At 36.6% G+C, this 17,122-nt stretch overlaps 1 protein-coding gene across 1 annotated transcript in view; it reads left to right on the plus strand.

Moving 5' to 3' along the window:
• The window catches only part of COL11A1 (collagen, type XI, alpha 1), a gene marked incomplete at its 5' end in the record, with an annotated part of 124,448 nt that overhangs the window by 35,035 nt on the left and 72,291 nt on the right, over positions 1-17,122 (plus strand). Inside the window, 15 exons of the mRNA XM_009072143.1 lie at positions 1,937-1,999; positions 3,550-3,591; positions 3,944-4,006; positions 5,578-5,652; positions 6,863-6,946; positions 7,142-7,198; positions 9,469-9,522; positions 10,587-10,640; positions 10,755-10,808; positions 11,389-11,442; positions 14,669-14,722; positions 14,828-14,872; positions 16,215-16,268; positions 16,358-16,402; positions 16,839-16,892. Coding sequence (XP_009070391.1) covers positions 1,937-1,999; positions 3,550-3,591; positions 3,944-4,006; positions 5,578-5,652; positions 6,863-6,946; positions 7,142-7,198; positions 9,469-9,522; positions 10,587-10,640; positions 10,755-10,808; positions 11,389-11,442; positions 14,669-14,722; positions 14,828-14,872; positions 16,215-16,268; positions 16,358-16,402; positions 16,839-16,892 — 852 coding nt within the window. The remainder of the gene's footprint in view (positions 1-1,936; positions 2,000-3,549; positions 3,592-3,943; positions 4,007-5,577; positions 5,653-6,862; positions 6,947-7,141; positions 7,199-9,468; positions 9,523-10,586; positions 10,641-10,754; positions 10,809-11,388; positions 11,443-14,668; positions 14,723-14,827; positions 14,873-16,214; positions 16,269-16,357; positions 16,403-16,838; positions 16,893-17,122) is intronic.

Here is a 17,122-nt window from a genome sequence, read left to right on the forward strand (position 1 = left end):
AGCAAAGCTTTAACTTTCCTTCAGTTGTGCCAAAATCCTTGTTTACCAGTTTACCAGACTATGGAAGCTGCAAAGAAAACTGATATGGCTATGATTGGAAGAAAAAAATTCCCATTTGGATTTTTTCATTAGGAAGACCCTGAATATAGTAGAAAAAGAGAATTTTGATTGCAGTATTTGCTCAGTCTTATCTTTATTTTCTCCTCACAAAGTCAAAACTTCAGTTTACAAAGGATCCAAGAAATAACAGCAAATGCTGTGAGGTTGCTTTTCTCTGCCAACCTTGAAACCCATACTTCTGTATTTCATTTATTGCTCCTTTCTAAGCCCTGTTGGGGTCATTGTATTTTTTAATGATCCTTATCTGTGCAATGTGATACAAGTGTACTCTTTTCCTTCTAGCTCAGATGGGGACACTGTGGCAGAATGACACAGAAAAGGTCAGATTATCTGCAAAGCAAAGAGCCCATAAGGCACCATTTGTACCTGCATTAAGCAAATGACTATGTAGACTCTATCCCCTGGTGTAAATTTCAACTTAAAATGCCTTGATAAAAAGCTGAAGGAGTCAGGAATCTTGAATTAGAACACAGGCTCTGGACTGTGCCAGTTTTATTACCGTTCTCATCTGCTGAGCCAGAGATGTCATACCATTTTGCTTTGACATATGGATGTATTTAGAATAACTGAAGTTCTACCTTTGATAAAAAGGCAAGATGGAAAGTAGTCAGTATCTGGAAACTTTCAAAAAAGGGGCAATATTTCCAAAGATGGAAACCTGATGTCATTTTTTCAACTGACTTTTGTTAATCTAATAAAACATAATTGTCTATACCCCTTGCTACTTGATTTTTATGACCTATCGATGTTTTTATGAACATCATTACTAGTGAGATCTGTGCCTTTATAAATCAATGCAAAATGCACAAGCCATGAGTCTATGTCTGTTTTTCCATTCCTAAATATTTTATATTGAAATGCTGTAACAGTATCCTTAACATTTTCAAATCCAGCAATTTTAATGTGAATGTGGAATCAGTCTACTGAAATAAAACAAAAGCATTTCAACTTTTCAACTTGTCAGAGCTGAATTTAATTTCTAGTGGATATATTAGCAGTCAAGAGAGGAACTTCTGAAGAAAAATATATTTTCTCATGGTTTGAAAAACATAACCAGTTTCTTTTACTTTGTTTGAAACTTGAATTTGCCTGTTTCTTCCATTAGCATGCATTATTGACCTGTTGGTTTAGGTACTTCTGTTGTCTGAATCCTGAACCCAAAACTTCCTACAGAGCTGATCCTAAAAGAATTTGGCAGTTGATGTTAATTGATGTAGTTAGGAGGTATAACTGGCTATCCATGAAATATTACTTAATGTTCACAGTGCCACTTAGCTCCTTTCCCATTTATGCCATGAAATCACAGATTCTTCTCAGACTACTTTACATGTTGTGGATGTCTAATCAAGGAAATAAGGATCTTGAAGGGTACTGTCCATATGGGACCAAGGGATCTTTCTTTTCATCCTACTTTAGACTTGCTTAATTCAGAAAGCTGTGAAGAATCATTGTTAATTGCTGAGAATATTTCCAGTCAGATAAGGAAAGAAACAATCTTGTGACTTGCACACAGAGGTTTTAGGTTCTAAGCCCAAAGTCCTAGTGCAGAGTGTGAGATGCACGTGATTGCATCTCATTTGAAAAGTGCAAATTGACAATATCCAATAATTTGAAAATTATGCATACAGTTTTTGCATTTTCCATTTCTCCTTACTAAGTATTCTTGATTTTTATGGTTTGTGCCTGTGATGTATTTTTTATAGCACAGACCAATTCCAGCTTTAGCTTTCAGTTATGGATTGTTGCAGTTCTTTATTGTACCAGGTCCTTAGACTTTCTACTTATTTTCATTTTTGGGGTTGTTTTTACTGGACAGGTGACAGGACATGGGGCTTATGGAGAAAAAGGCCAAAAGGGAGAACCAGCTGTGATTGAACCTGTAAGTACAGATGTGGGTGAGTTTTTCTTTAGCACTATATAACATATGTACACTGTCAATACATGACTATCAAACAATATTGTTGATGATAGGATGACAGTAACCTTATCTATGTACTCTGAAACAGTCACCTGTAATGTGGATAGTATAAACAGATAACAGACAGTGGCCTGTTCCAGTGTACTCTTTTGGTTACACAAAGGACTAACCACATGTTCCTTAAAACAAGGAGAGTCTTCTTGTGCAGAGGAAAGCAGAGCCTTGATCTGCTCTTCAGGCCATTTTGTAACTACAGCTTGGACAGATCTACCAAGATAACTTTCAGCTTATACACAGGTAACACTGTAACTACAGGTTTCAGCAAAGGCAAGGAAGTTCCTCAGAGGTTAAATAAATTCTTCTATGTTTAACCTGTGCTGGTGCAATCATATTGCTAAGAGCTTAATTAAATAATTTCTTTGGAGGTTAAAACTTGGTCATAGGCATAGTAATGGATCAGTAGTTCACACATCTTTAACTAGCACTATAATAACTTGAGTGGCTTTTAAATTAGGCTTTTAAATTTAGTTTAGCATAATGTTTGATGGTTAGAAACCAAAATTTAACTGAATTTAAAAATAAACACTATATCAAAATAATAATTTTATAATATATTGCAGAAACTGAATGCCAGTATGGTTTGCTCTTCGAGAATCTGCATGGACTGCTTACAAATTTCTGTTTGACCCAAACAGAAATTAAAGTTTTATCTGTTTTTTATTTAATGAAAAATTAGGTACAGAAATACCAAGGGAAAAATTAGCTGAAATTGAAGCCTGACAAAATACTATGATGTGTCTTTGTTACCTAAATATCAAAGGTCTGAATTCTGTGATCCAAAAGCTCCCTCTTAATTCTCTATTTCTCTCTCAGGATTAGAATTTGGTTACATTACTGTCACCAAATTTAAAGGAATGCAATAATGAACAAATTACAAATCAAGACTGTGATATTTCAGTCATTATCTGTGAAGAAGCTCAGAGTGTGTTAGCTCATAAAATGAATGAGTTTTTAAACCATTGCAAGATTGGTTTAGTTTAGATCCATAATAGTGAAGAGGTTTCCACTGCCAATCTGCAGCATTGATGCAGTTCACTATAACTATCTTCAAGCTTGTTTGTCCAGTCTTCCTTCCTATGGAAAGCCAAGTAGTACAAATGAAGATCATATAGTTGTAGGACTTACCATGACATGGAATTTGGATTAGCATCTAAACTTAAGAAGAAGGAACTAGGAGATGCTGTAAGTCCCGCAACATAGAAATAGCCAACTATTCAGATCAAATTCTTCAATTATTTTGAATCAACTACTAGGAGATCCCTCCTGCCTAGAAGTCTTTCTCACTATTAAAACCACACAACAATTCAGATTCTTGTAACTGTAGAGAGAAGACTCCTGGAAAGTTTATCAAAGCACTAAAAAATGTTAATTTTGGTAGTTCAGCTAAAAAGGTGTCTTATATTTTTCTATAAGGCACAATACATTTAATGTTGTGTTTCATCCCTGCCTAGGGTATGCTCATTGAAGGACCACCGGGACCAAGAGGACCTGCTGTAAGTACATTAATCGCAGTTTCCTTTATTGCATTTGATTTATCCACTGTGCTTTTGTATTCATGAGTTAGTCTTGGTCTTATTATTGTTCCCAAATGGTATATCAGACTTAGCATTTTTAGAAGGGAGTAAAAAAGGGTCATGTCTAGCATTTTCAGTGACAGCATATTTACAAGCTGAGTGCATATGAAAATCTAACTTTTGAATGTTGACTATAAGTCTTTACAAGAAAAAAGTATGCTACCTTGTAAATTATTTTATCCAAATAATGTGTTCATCATAACTTTCCAGATAAAAAAATAGTTCAAAAGTGCTGCAAACACTCAGCATAACTGTCATTCATTTTCTATAGGGTCTTACAGGTCCCCCAGGTCTACAAGGTCCTGTTGGTCCTCCAGGTGACCCTGGTGAAAGGGTAAGTCAACAAACAGATTATCCTGTGTATTCAAGGGATATCTTGCACTAATTGCTACAAGACTGAGTTAGATCCTGATCTGAAATGGATACATATAGGTTAAGAAACTTCGGTGGAACTGAGGCTGATTCATTCAGCTAAGCAAGTCAACTGAGAATCTGGACAAACATTTCCTTAGAGGAAGAAATATGTACTGTAAATACAGGAAGAAAAGTTAAGTTCCTATTTATTTATATTTCTCTGTTTTGATGTGTTTAAAAATATAATAGAGTAATAGATACAAACTTTTCATATGGATTTGAATGAGTTTTGAAACAAATCAGTATGGCTTCAGCTATAATATGCACAGATATAGAGAAAAACAAGCTTTACAGAATGAAAAAATAAATGGAAATTTTGAAAGTGATCGATAATATTTAGACGAACTTGGAAGAATTTATTTGCCATATTGAATAATACATGCCATGAGAACCTTTTTGAATCATAAAAATAATTTAAATTTAAGTTGCTATTTTAGCCTTACCTGTTCTCACAAGCCTTTTCTTACTGCCCCAACCAACACAGTTTGAGTCATAGTTTACTGACATACAGTAGTATGTTCATGTATATACACATACACAGTATGTTCATGGTGTTTATGTATACAAGATGTAGATGCTATCATTTCAAGTGAATAATGAAATAATGTTAAAATCCCAATAATGCTTCACCTTGATAGTAAGTCAGTATCCACGCTTCTTTCATAATCCTTTCCTCTAGATTAACTAAACATTTTTGAATTTGAACTCATAAAATGGGAATTTTAACCCATTGTAATGGAATAACTACTGGTAGTACTTAGTTTTGTCACTAACCGCTTACTGAATTCATCATAATGAAATTCTTGACTAAGCACATCATGTGCCTGTCATGGAACACACACATTGCACAAATAAATAATTGTAGCAATTAGTCTGAGCAGAGAATGGAGTGAGAGCAGCCCTGCGGAGAAGGACTTGGGGGTGTTGGTGGACCACCAAGAAGCTTGACATGACCCGGCAATATACGCTTGCAGCCAACCGTATCCTTGGCTGCATAGAAAGCAACGTGACCAGCGAGTCGAGGGAGGTGACTCTCCCCCTCTACACCACTCTCATATACCTCTCCTGTGAAGACAGACAGAGCTGAGAGGGCACTACAAAAGAGCTGGAGAGAGACTTTTTACAAGGGCACATGCAGTGATAGAGCAAGGGGCAATGGCTTTAAACTGAAAGAGGGCAGGTTTAGATTACATATTAGGAAGAAATTCTTTACTGTGAGGGTGGGGAGGCACTGGAACAGGTTGCACAGAGAAGCGGTGGCTGCACCATCCCTGAAAGTGTTCAAGGCCAGGCTGGATGGAGCTTTGAGCAATCTGATCTAGTGAAACGTGTCCCTGCCCATGGCAGGGGGGTTGGAATTCGATTTTTAAGGTCTCTTCCAGCCCAGACCATTCTACATGTATAAATATATGTGAGTGACTCAAAAGGCTTACCTTACATAGCAATCTTCTTGTTCTTGTATCTTTTTCTCTCATCTCTTTGTTCTCTTAGGGCCCACCTGGTCGTCCTGGTCTGCCTGGTGCTGATGGTTTAGCAGGTCCCCCGGGTACCATGTTAATGTTGCCGGTAAGTTATGATTACAGGGTAACCAACCTACAAAAAGAGGAAGTGTCTTTCAGGAAATGTATAGGTATTTTCTTTTTTCCTCTCAACAAAACACATGCTTTAGCTCCTGCATGGCTGCCAGACTGGAACCTACATGAATGAATTATAGACACTGAAAACCTCGTTATGTTTTCAACAGTAACTATTTTTTGCTACTATATGTCCTAAACGAGTTTGCTGTTGTACAGAGGGCCTGTACTCTCAACAGGCATGTGTACTTTGAAGTCTCATTGACATGGAGAATTTTAAGCATTCCATGCTTCAAAGAGGACACTGAAGTCCAATTTTAAGAGTCAGTGCATCCTTTGAATAGAAATATATGCACATAGCCTGCTCTGCTCCCACTGGAATCAAAGCAAAACACCATCTGTTTCAGCAGGTGGAGGAACAACCCCAAAGCTGTTAAAGTATCTTGCAGCTTTGTGGTATGAAAAGTCCTATGTGCATGGAATTCATTATTCCTAAGTGTATGTATGTATGCAAAAGATCTCTGTCAACTCTGGCCATAGGCAAACTGGACAAACTTGTGGGCAGTGAAAGATTCATGGCCCTGATATGTGTGTGCCTATGCCATACCGTTGGAAAGCTGTGCTTCTTGTTGCAGCTTAACATTTCTGCAACATTGCAAAGCTTCTGCTAGCAGTTTCATGAGCAATAGCAGTCCAGGAGTGCAGGAATGAGTACTTAAATTGCATTGGGTAATTTATTTTGGAATTGTCAGAAATGTCACAAAGCTGTTTTATTTTAGATACCAAACATTTTTCAAATTCAAGCCTGCCTTAAATTAAATTGCATTTTGTCTGTGGTTAGCTACCAATGCAGAGAATTAATTAATTTTGATACGTATTTTTACTGAGGTTTTGCAGACAATTAGAATCTATTTTAGCCTCTTTTTGAAATAAGCAAGCAAACAAAATGAAAACCAAAATCCTGCAAAATCAAGAAAATATTTGCTCACGAGGGATTAGATTTATACTTCAGTTCTAAACTATTACCAATGACTTAATATTGATGTTGGATCCAAGTGACCTCAATGCAGCCGTGATCTGAAGTTAGATAAATGAACTAAAGACTGTGATCTTGTGTTTTTGAACTGGTTTGCACATTTTCAGCAAATAACAAGTATGATTTTGATAAATTCTGAATCCCTTTCTTGTTTTGATACTTGCAGTTCCGCTTTGGTGGAGATGGTGAGAAGGGCCCAACAATCTCAGCTCAGGAAGCTCAAGCACAAGCTATTCTTCAGCAAGCTAGGGTGAGCAGAAGGAGCAAACAAAACTGCTGCAAGGGTCCAGCTCCAAAAACCCAATCTGTTTTATATCATGCAGGATGTGAAGTCAAAGACGGGGGCAATTTGCTAACGCATTGTGAAATTGTATTAATATAAAATTTGTATGCTGGCTGGCAGCTTTTTCTTGCTACACGTTTTTTTGTTTGTTTGCTTTCTCAGATTGCCATGAGAGGTCCACCTGGTCCCATGGGACTCACTGGAAGACCAGGTCCTGTGGTATGTAAATGAAACGGGGGCACAGGTTTAAGAACACAGTAATGCAGTCCATGGATCTCATTCTGGCCTTGCCTACACCTCTGTATTTGTACTTACTTTGTTTGAAATGAAATTGATATAATTAAAGCCACAGTTTGTATTCTTATTCGAGGTCTGCGATGCAACCTGAATACTAAGAGTGTTTATTGTAGATGTTGGGGTGTTTGGATAGAGCACACAGATAGACTTATAAAAGTTGTGAATAGTTTTACATAAATAATTACACATGCCTCTACAGTCAGTCATCTCTGTAATAATATTATTACAATTTCTTGTGGTAAATGTGAAACTCTACAGAAGGAGGTACTGAAACAAGAATGTGCAGAGTCACCTTGGCTCACTATTTAAAGCTGAATCGGGAAAGTTTTTAAGAGGCATTCCTATAAACAATTAAGAGCCATACAGATTTCTATAAGAATTATACTTTTTTACTTCAGTCTTGAATTTGACTCAACTGCTAATACCAAATGATCTAGAAAATGGCCCTGTGGATTTTAAAAAGGCTTAATATTTATACGAGGTCTATACACTTGTATTTTTAAGCAGATCTGTACAAGAACAATTCTTTTCTAGAGTAATTCTTCCAAAGTAAATAGTTGCTACCAAGCAGAGAATCTGGCTCACAGGCTCCTGATTCATCGTGATTAGGTATGCAGCATTTACAAATAGTCCAAGATGTTTGGTCTGTTTAACCAACTCATACGCTATTTCCAGCAGTGTATTTAAATCAAGTGACCTGCAGGGTAACATTCAATCTATATAGACAAAATAACTATAGAACTGCTGTAAGCAAGGAGTGATTTGTAAAGACTGGTATAATATTGACAGTAGGTCATACCTTTAGCAGAGGTATAACCTGGCCTCATGCTCATGCCTTCATGGTTTAAGAGCCTTCATGAATTTCTGTATGCAAAGTTCAACAAACGAATAATATTAATAGTTGTTTTGCTTCTAAACCACCAGGAGGCTCTAGAAATCCAACTCTTTGATCTAGCAACATTTTTGCCTACAGTTCCAAAAGCAGCTACAGTTCTTGGTCTGTAAATTGTCTGCCCAACTCCTTTTAAGAATTAAAACGTTGGAGCTTTTACTCTTTCATATGAATTGCATTTTGTTAAATTAATTTACTAGTCAATAAGATATATTTACCAACATAGCAGTTTCTAAAAATCTTAAACATAACAGTGTCAAGGCCTGAGTCTAGCCTCAAGTGAGTCTGGAGTTCAAATGACTAATTAACGTAGCTTAGAACTTGATTCAATACCTGCAAGATCAGTGAGAACCTTTCCACTCCAAGATGCTAGACTCAGCACTACGCCAAGACATAAGATTACTTCTTTCTTTCAGTGCTCACTATGGTGAATGTAGGAGGATTATTAGTTTTCCAAAATCTGCAAAATTTATTTCATGTTAAATATATACATCAGGTCACAATCTGTTTCAAAAGTCAAAAATGCAAAAATTCTTTTTCCCATAATACAAAACTCCTGTATGTTGTTTCCCTGAGCCTGTATTCTATGTGAGCATGTCAAGATTTTTTGATTTGTTTTGTCTGTTTTGTGAGACAACTATCTGACTAGTTCTGCCCCAGATTCCATGTACAGTATCTTACCCTAGATGAAGATCTGGTTTAGGTCTGTTTATGAATAAAATTTACTCTTAAAATCTTTATCATCATTTAATGATAGTAGATACATGTAGTTATATAGATTCTCAACTTCTTTAGGACAGAATGCACAAAGGACTTGAATAAAACATCACTGAAATTCATTAGAAGATGGGATAGGGGTATTTTCCGTTGACTATAGTGATCTTTGGATTGAACTGAGTCTGTTATTTTCTGTACACCACAGAAATAAATAGAGGTAAAGAGAGGTGGCTTTCATTTCTGTTGCCTTCCCTACAATGGATGCACTTCTTTTTGCATTACTTGTGTTCTTACTGTCCTCAAATTTAATTCTCAATAGAACAAAGGGTTACATTTGATGGTATTGAAATTGATGAGAGTTTTCTTTGATAAGAGAAATACTTTTGCCCAGTTAGGCCCAGTGTCTAGACAATGATATATTATGGTATATCTGCAGATTCAAATGATGAATTCAAACTTCCTAACGAATAGAGGAGTATTTGTTATTTCTCCCTGGAATTCATGTATAGAAATAGAAACTAACTCATTAATTTAAAGAGGTTTTTGAATATTTAAACAATATATGTTGTTTTTCTTCATCAAGGGTGGACCTGGAGCAGCAGGTGCTAAGGGTGAAAGCGGTGAACCAGGTCCCCAGGTACAATAATATTGCCTGTTATGCCTGAGCGTGTTTACCTTTAAGAAAATGTAATGGTATCAATTAGAAGAAATCAATCAATGCTATGCTTTCTGAATGCAATTGAAGAAAAATAGCTTTTATGATCCTATCCTAATTAAATTCAATAGCTTGATCGATGTTAACATCTTAATGAAAATCAATATCTGAATTGTTCATTTTGAAATATGAAAGTAACAATCTTCCTGTAACAAAGAGCAATTATCACATGTAGAGTGTCATCACTTGAAAACCTGTTTTAATATTGTCACTTCAGGCTCTTTTCTCTGTTCAGTAATCATATGTTAGTCTGCAACTGTATGACCTTGGGCTCTGATCTTATCAGATCTCATAAGGTGAGGGAGATTGAATTTAGGTGGTAATTAAACAGGCTATTTTCAAGAGATGTGACATAGCAGGAATAAGTCTGTGAGAACCACTGCACGCCTTGCTTCTCAACTTACTATTGTATCAACCTCTGTACAGTGATGTTAAAGAGCACTGAAAAGCATTGAAATCTTTCAGCTTAAACCTAAAAGTAGTAATAAGATTCAGTTTTTCAGTCGGGGATAATTTGGTCTCCCTTTAGTTAAAACCATGTTGTATAAAGCTAAGACAGTATGCAAGCTGTTTACCAGCACAACTCATGATTGTGTATGAGTTAGGGATCTGATATAAACAGTCTTTGGTTTTCATCAAATAATTATTATGTGACTAAAATAATTTTGGCATGAGAGGAAGGTTTTTCATACTATAGGACTGAGATCTTCAAAGTCACGAAAAGAATGTAAGAAACTTTTATGTTAAAAAGATTAATTATGCCATGTATAGTACCTTCTCATGAAAACCAGTGTTAAAATTGGTAGTGTCAAGGCCAGTTTGGATGCTCATGTTCTTTTAAAGCTAATGGGAATTTGGAATTCAGAATCCATGTCCTGGGAAAAAATGAAGTTTTATCCATAAAAAAAATCTAATCTTGTTCTTGAGGTGAGATTCTTAACTAACTCTTTGCCAACATTAATGTGATTTATGCTCTTTAAATTCAGGGTCCTCGTGGTGTTCAAGGTGCCCCTGGTCCAAGTGGAAAAGCTGGCAAGAGGGTAGGTAGCATATAGATCAGTCCTGCTCTGGGTTAATGGTTTTTATTTAAATGTATTTAAATATTAACTGATTCCTCTGCATTTTCAAATGTTTCCCCCTTTGGACTTTTGCAGGGGCGTCCTGGAGCTGATGGTGCCAGAGGAATGCCAGGAGAACCTGGTGCAAAGGTAAATAATAATGAGACCTGAGGCTTTATTTCAGTCTTGAAGTCAGCTGTACAGACTTTATGTAGGTACCACAGTTCAATCCATGCCAACCCAAAATTCTTTTTTCAAGTGAAAATCCTGAGGTTTCAGATACCTGGGTCAGATGCAAGAGTTGAGAATTAATCATAAACATAGTACCTAATGGGAATGGCTAGTAGTCTGACCTCGAAGAAATTTGATTCTTAGGGCATGATTCCTCTCTCTCTGAGTCAGTTTCTAGTTAGAGAGTAGCAGTAATAGTAAAGTCAGTTTTGCAACTGCAAAGTGCAGCTGAAATCAAACTTTTAATTTCAATGTGGACTTCTTTTTATAAATAGCATAACTCGCGCACACTGAAAATGTTGGTATGGCATCTTCAATGCATAGAAGCAAATTTTGTGAGTTTGCTCTATATGCTCAACTCTGTGTTTTATTCAATAACAAAATTGTACATATAACCAAGTGTAGAAATTAACTTTTAGAGGGAAGGTGCTATTTATTCAGAGTAAGTAATAGAGATTGTAACAGTAATTTACTAAAGCTGTGATTTCATCTTTCCTAGGGTGACAGAGGATTTGATGGTCTTCCTGGCCTCCCTGGTGACAAAGGTAACAGGGTAAGAAGAAAAATATGTATATTTATACAACAACAAATTGACACTGTTGCATAAATAAGGCACTATTCATTAAGAATTACACTAAGGACTAAGGTAAAACAGCATGTCAACTTTTCAGGCTACTGAGTAATATTTGTACTGTCAGCCAGTGTATTCTTCATGAAGCATTTTAGTAATATCAATCAATAGACAACACTGCATATATTTATTAATGATTTAAATATATTTTAAGAATTCAGATCACATCTTCAGCTAGGCTTTGCTCTAATTATTCTTAGTTAAGGAATTTGCTTGTTGGATTTAAAGTGGTTGTTGTAAAGTAGTAATAAGAAAAGGAAACTAGCATGAAATTTCTGTATCAGGAGCGTAGCAAATTTTGACCTGCTTAGAAGCTTTCTCAAAAAAAAATTCATATGAATATTTGAATTGCAAACTCAATAGTTTAGTGTGGCTTGTTCCAACTGCAGCTTAAAGAAAGATTACAGTCAGGTCAGATAAGGTAGGAAAACTTGAACTAATATTTAAAACAACTAAGATACTTCGTCCTTATGTCATACCAATTGGTGGGATGAGACTGCAAAGTATAGAAAGAATCACAGCCAGGGATTTCTGCTTTAGATTATACCCCTAATGTAGGTGCTAGCAACAATGTACTGTACTGAATGCCCCTCCTTTAATGTTGTCCTGGTAAAGTGCAATGCACCATAAGAGAAATAGTGAATGGGAATGTCAACAGAACCATTTCCATATGTGTAAAGCTCAATGACCAAGAAATTAGTACCTTACCCTTCAATGGGTTAGCACAGTTGTGCTTCCTAGAAAATCTCAAATATCCTGGCTACTGAACCATAATGTGGTTCTTTTTAATAGTATCTGAGGATACTCTTTGGTTCTGATTGCAATGGGGAAGGAACTTCTGGTGTCATACAGAATTGTTTTGTTCCTCTTTCATCATTCCTTTTTACTTAAAGAGTGTAAGCAACCAGTGCATCACATAATTGAAACCCAGCATGCTCAGCAGGCAAACAGCAGAGGGGGCTCGGCATTAAGCTCCTGCCACTGCTCCACTCTGAGGGCTGAGCAGAGATTTGGTCTGAATCGGGGAATATATGTCTGCTTTCCAACCTGGAATACTAGAATTGTCTGTTTGTGGCACCTTCCAAGTCATAAAGAAATAAATTTTTGTTTTGCAAACATTCAGGTTTTTTTGTATTTCCACACTCCCCCCTAAAATAGAAGAATAAGTTTGGGTTGAAATTTGCCAAACTGTAATGAAAATAATGACTTCATTTCATCATTTCTTTCATCCTACTATTTAAAAATCACTGCGTTCTCATGTTTCTATGGAAATCTTCTGTAGAAGTATGCACTATGATCTTTGTGAAAGCAGCTCAGTTCAAAGCCAGATCACATAGCTGTAGCTCTTGGATTCATATATACTGACAGCATATAATGCAAATGTTCACTTCTCTTTGGCTTGCAATAAAGAGCACAGAAAGAAAGACAAGAGAAACACCTTTTCTGTTTTATTTATATTTCAGCTACAAAAGAATTAATGTTGAAAACCCACAACTTTAGAATAGAAATTTTAGGACTGCTTTAGTTAGTATTTAGTCTTATTGGACCAATAAGCTGTGAATTGGATGTCTCTCTGAGGTTAGGTCTCTGTAAAACTCAAGCTGAAGAGTTACTGGATGAGATTCTATGTCTTCCAATGTAGGGCAGATCTGACCACATGGTGTAAGGGGTTTTTTTAACCTCAATATCTATGACTTTGGACTTTTTTTAGAAATTTAGATTTACTAGATTTTATTCTTCAGAATAAAAACAAGACACTACATACTAGAAGAAAAATCCCAAGGAAAAAAATTCATGTTTTAAGGGAATATTTGAAGGGAACAAATAGAGAATTGAAAAACTGAGAATGTTGATATTGATAAGAATTTTTTTTCTTATTGAATGATAATATTGGGACACTGAATTAAAGCTTCTAATCTAACTCTAAGTACCATGTGACTGCAAGAAGAGAAAGGTTGCCCTTAAGGGGATGAACTATTTCAATATTTGAAAGCCTAAGTCAATCTTCACCTGGATATTAACTGGAAACCAGAGGACAGATCATATGTCTTGTGTCATCTTTCAGGAGTGTCATTTAGCATGTAGAAAAACACATGCTCTGCAGGCAGATCACATTTAGTTCCAAAACTCATCAAAACATAGAAACTGCTGCGTTAATTCATCTTGCAGGTATTAAAGTGCATTTCATAAAATTTCATTTTCTCTCCCGTGCTAGGGAGGACAGAAAGGCAGTAGAATAAAATCCTGACATCTCTAATATTGGGGGATCAGCTCTGGGGTATATGAGGAAGATTCCATAGGAAAGTTTAAAGTGTAAAGAGCAGAGCCACTAAACAGTGACTCCATATATCTCTACCAGAATCCACAGCAGTGGTCAGGCTCTTTGGAGACACTGATAAAATTAAGGAAAACAGCATGAATACTTGGTTGTTGTCCAACGCCAGAAGGAAGTCACAGTCTAAAAGCCTGCTGCCCAGAAGGAGGTCAGTCAGTGGTGTTTGAGCTATGCAGCACACTAGTTCTCTTTAGGAACTGGGAAAGAAAAATAAATCCCAAAAGTATGGTCCAGAATCTACTGAGGCTCTGCATATATAGACTTGAAACGTCCCAGCCTCTGAGGGGAAGTGTGGAAGTCTGGCTGCCTTCCAAAGCCTCAGACAAATCAGTCCCAAGGCTCTTAGTGACTGGTGCCAGGGTGTGTGGTTCTGAAAGGTGGTTAGTAAACTTTGCTGTGTATATCCCAGGGCACAGCAATTGGTTTATTAACTTCTGACCCATGTACACATGCCTTACTTTACTGGAAGTAATACATTGTGTAAGAGGAGGGGGAAGGTGTTGATGAGACAAAGGAAAATGTGGGTACTACTACCTTTTGTGGCAGTAGTTTGTGTATATTTGGGGTCAAGAATGTTACAGAGTGAAGTTTTTACAAACACAAATAATTCATCGTTTCAACAGCGCTCATTTGTTTTTATACTAATGTAATGAAAGATTTTACTGAGTACTATAACCTACAGATTTGTATCGCTGTGTCAAGACATGTTTTGACACATCAAACTTCAGCTAACACATTTGTTTTCATTTCCTTTCCCATCCATTATTGTTTCCAGCGACAGATGTTATTTTAATGACTTTCCTTATTTCACAGGGAGACCGTGGCCCACAGGGACCTCCTGGCTTACCAGGTGAAGATGGATCAAGAGTAAGTTGCTATTCACAGAGGAAAATCTAGAGTGAATCCTCATATAATGTGAATATGGTCATGTTCTTTTTTTCTAAAACTTGTATTCCTTTTGTACAAAACCAGGGAGAAGATGGAGAAATTGGACCAAGAGGTCTCCCAGGTGAAGCTGTAAGCAATTATTTCTTATTCTTCTCTTTCTGTTACAAAGAAAAGTGACTTTTAGATTTTTTTTCCTTTCTTTTGAACTGCTCTGAATTCCAGGTATTAAAACTATTGCATGTTTGTATATAAGGAATATTGATTCTGGCTGAAAAGCAAATAAATGAACAGTTTTGTTAGGGCTGAAACACCACTTGCAGGGTTAGAATTAATTTAGGGATTTATCCATCCAAGGATACACAACTTCCAGAATCACAAAGGCTATTTCTTATCCTATTGTGTAAAATCAGTCACTGCAGTCCTTGATACCTGAGAATATAGCCAAGCTTCTCTTACTTTGAAAATGTTATCTAATCATCTATCAGAAAATAAGGCCTGGGATTCTCCTCTTTTTTCACAATACTGTGCTTCATTGTGTGTTTTACATTGGTTTCACATACAGAATTTCCACTCCTGTCAGTTGGAATTCTGCAGGTGCTGTCACTGCAGAACAGAGTTCTGCATTGCAGTCAAGAAATCAAGCCTCAGAAAGGGGAATTTTACCCTAAATGTCTCATATACTGCTGCCCACTCACAAAGTAAAAAAAAAGTTGCTTCAGAGTGAGTGTGTTAGTGATTTGTGATTATACCATACATGAGGAGACTGGAGACTCAGTTCTGCCTACTTTATGCAGCATGACATGAATGATGACACAAATGATGAAAACTAATATTCATTCACACAGTATAAAGTCAAAAGATTGTTATAGACCAAAATCTTGTTTACTTATTTAGGAGAATAGCCATTGGTCTTTCGTGGAAGTTTTTAGGGGTAAGAGGAACAAATCTGATTTTGTTTTCCAGAATGCCTTGCATTTATTATAATAAAATTATTCACAATTTTTAATTATTTATTGGATCTTTACTACAGATAAAGGCACTATTTTACACACAGAATAGTACTATAGAGTATGACACCATCATGTTTTCATAAGACAGGAATACAAATATGTATTCAGATCAGACCTTCAGGACAAGACACAGCTGAAACTTCAGTAGAAGACGCTGTGCCAATGTTCTGCACTAGGAAATAAAAATAGTCATCTCCGACCTTTCTCTGAAATGTCCATACAGTGGCTAAATCAAAGCTTGCCCCTCCACTGACATCCTGTTCAGACATATATTGTCCTTGAGGAGAATCTGTTATCAGTGCATTTTTTCCTTTCTTCCTTTCTTTCTTTCTCCATAAATGCCCAGGCTGCCTTCCCTTCATCCTTCCTACTCCTTATTATATTCCTTACCCAGTCCTGCTCATGGGCATCTGTACAGAAAAAAATCATGCAGATGTTAATAAGTGCTTCTTCTCTTACAGGGTCCACGGGGATTACTGGGCCCCAGAGGTACACCTGGTCCCCCTGGACAACCTGTACGTACAAGTTGTTCTGTCTTTGCAATTTCCAGAAGAAAAAATGCAAGTCCACTGAAAGCTGCTCATGTTTATATTGTTTGTTGTAGGGCATTGCAGGTATTGATGGACCTTCAGGCCCAAAAGGAAACATGGTAAGTACACTGTGCATTAGAAGAGGAATGGATTGCAAGAATCCTTTCCACATTTTCTTATCCCTGACACTATGCCATCCCTTCCATTTAATTAAACTTTTCTGTCAAAATATTCATATTCATCATGATTTTATATAGAAAAGAGAAGCCTTCTGTTACTTAGTTTTCCACCAAAAGGCCTAACTATGCTTTCTCTCAAGCTCCTTTAGCACCATGGACTCCAGTGCTTAGGTCCTATGTGTGGGCTGTTATTCTCTATTAAAGAAAAGGTCATGATATTCATTAGCATGAAAAAATATCATACTGGATAGAAAGCTGGTGGTAGACTTTAAAGAGGGAGGAACAAAGATGAGTTTGTATTCCTTTTAGGCCTGACAATGAAGATCTGTAGTGCAGAAATGCAAACCTAATGCACTACTATTTTTTTGCATGGTAGGGTCCTCAAGGGGAACCAGGACCTCCTGGTCAGCAAGGAATTCCAGGACCACAAGTAAGTGTAAAATAACTCTGAAGAAATACGATGTAATGTGCAGCAAATGTTTAATACATGGAAATTACAAATGGTTAGCTTTTCATGTGCAAAACTGATAAAGCTTCAAGGATTTTGTAAATATGCTTCAAATATGCTGAGGGCAGTGGGAGCAGAGTTTTCAAGTAAGTTTTAAGAGGCATTTTTCATTCAGGAGAAAAATGACTCATTCAGTGTTCCTGGAATGCAGC

Source organism: Acanthisitta chloris, unplaced genomic scaffold (assembly GCF_000695815.1).
Source record: "Acanthisitta chloris isolate BGI_N310 unplaced genomic scaffold, ASM69581v1 scaffold7503, whole genome shotgun sequence".
Classification (NCBI taxonomy): Eukaryota; Metazoa; Chordata; class Aves; order Passeriformes; family Acanthisittidae; genus Acanthisitta; species Acanthisitta chloris.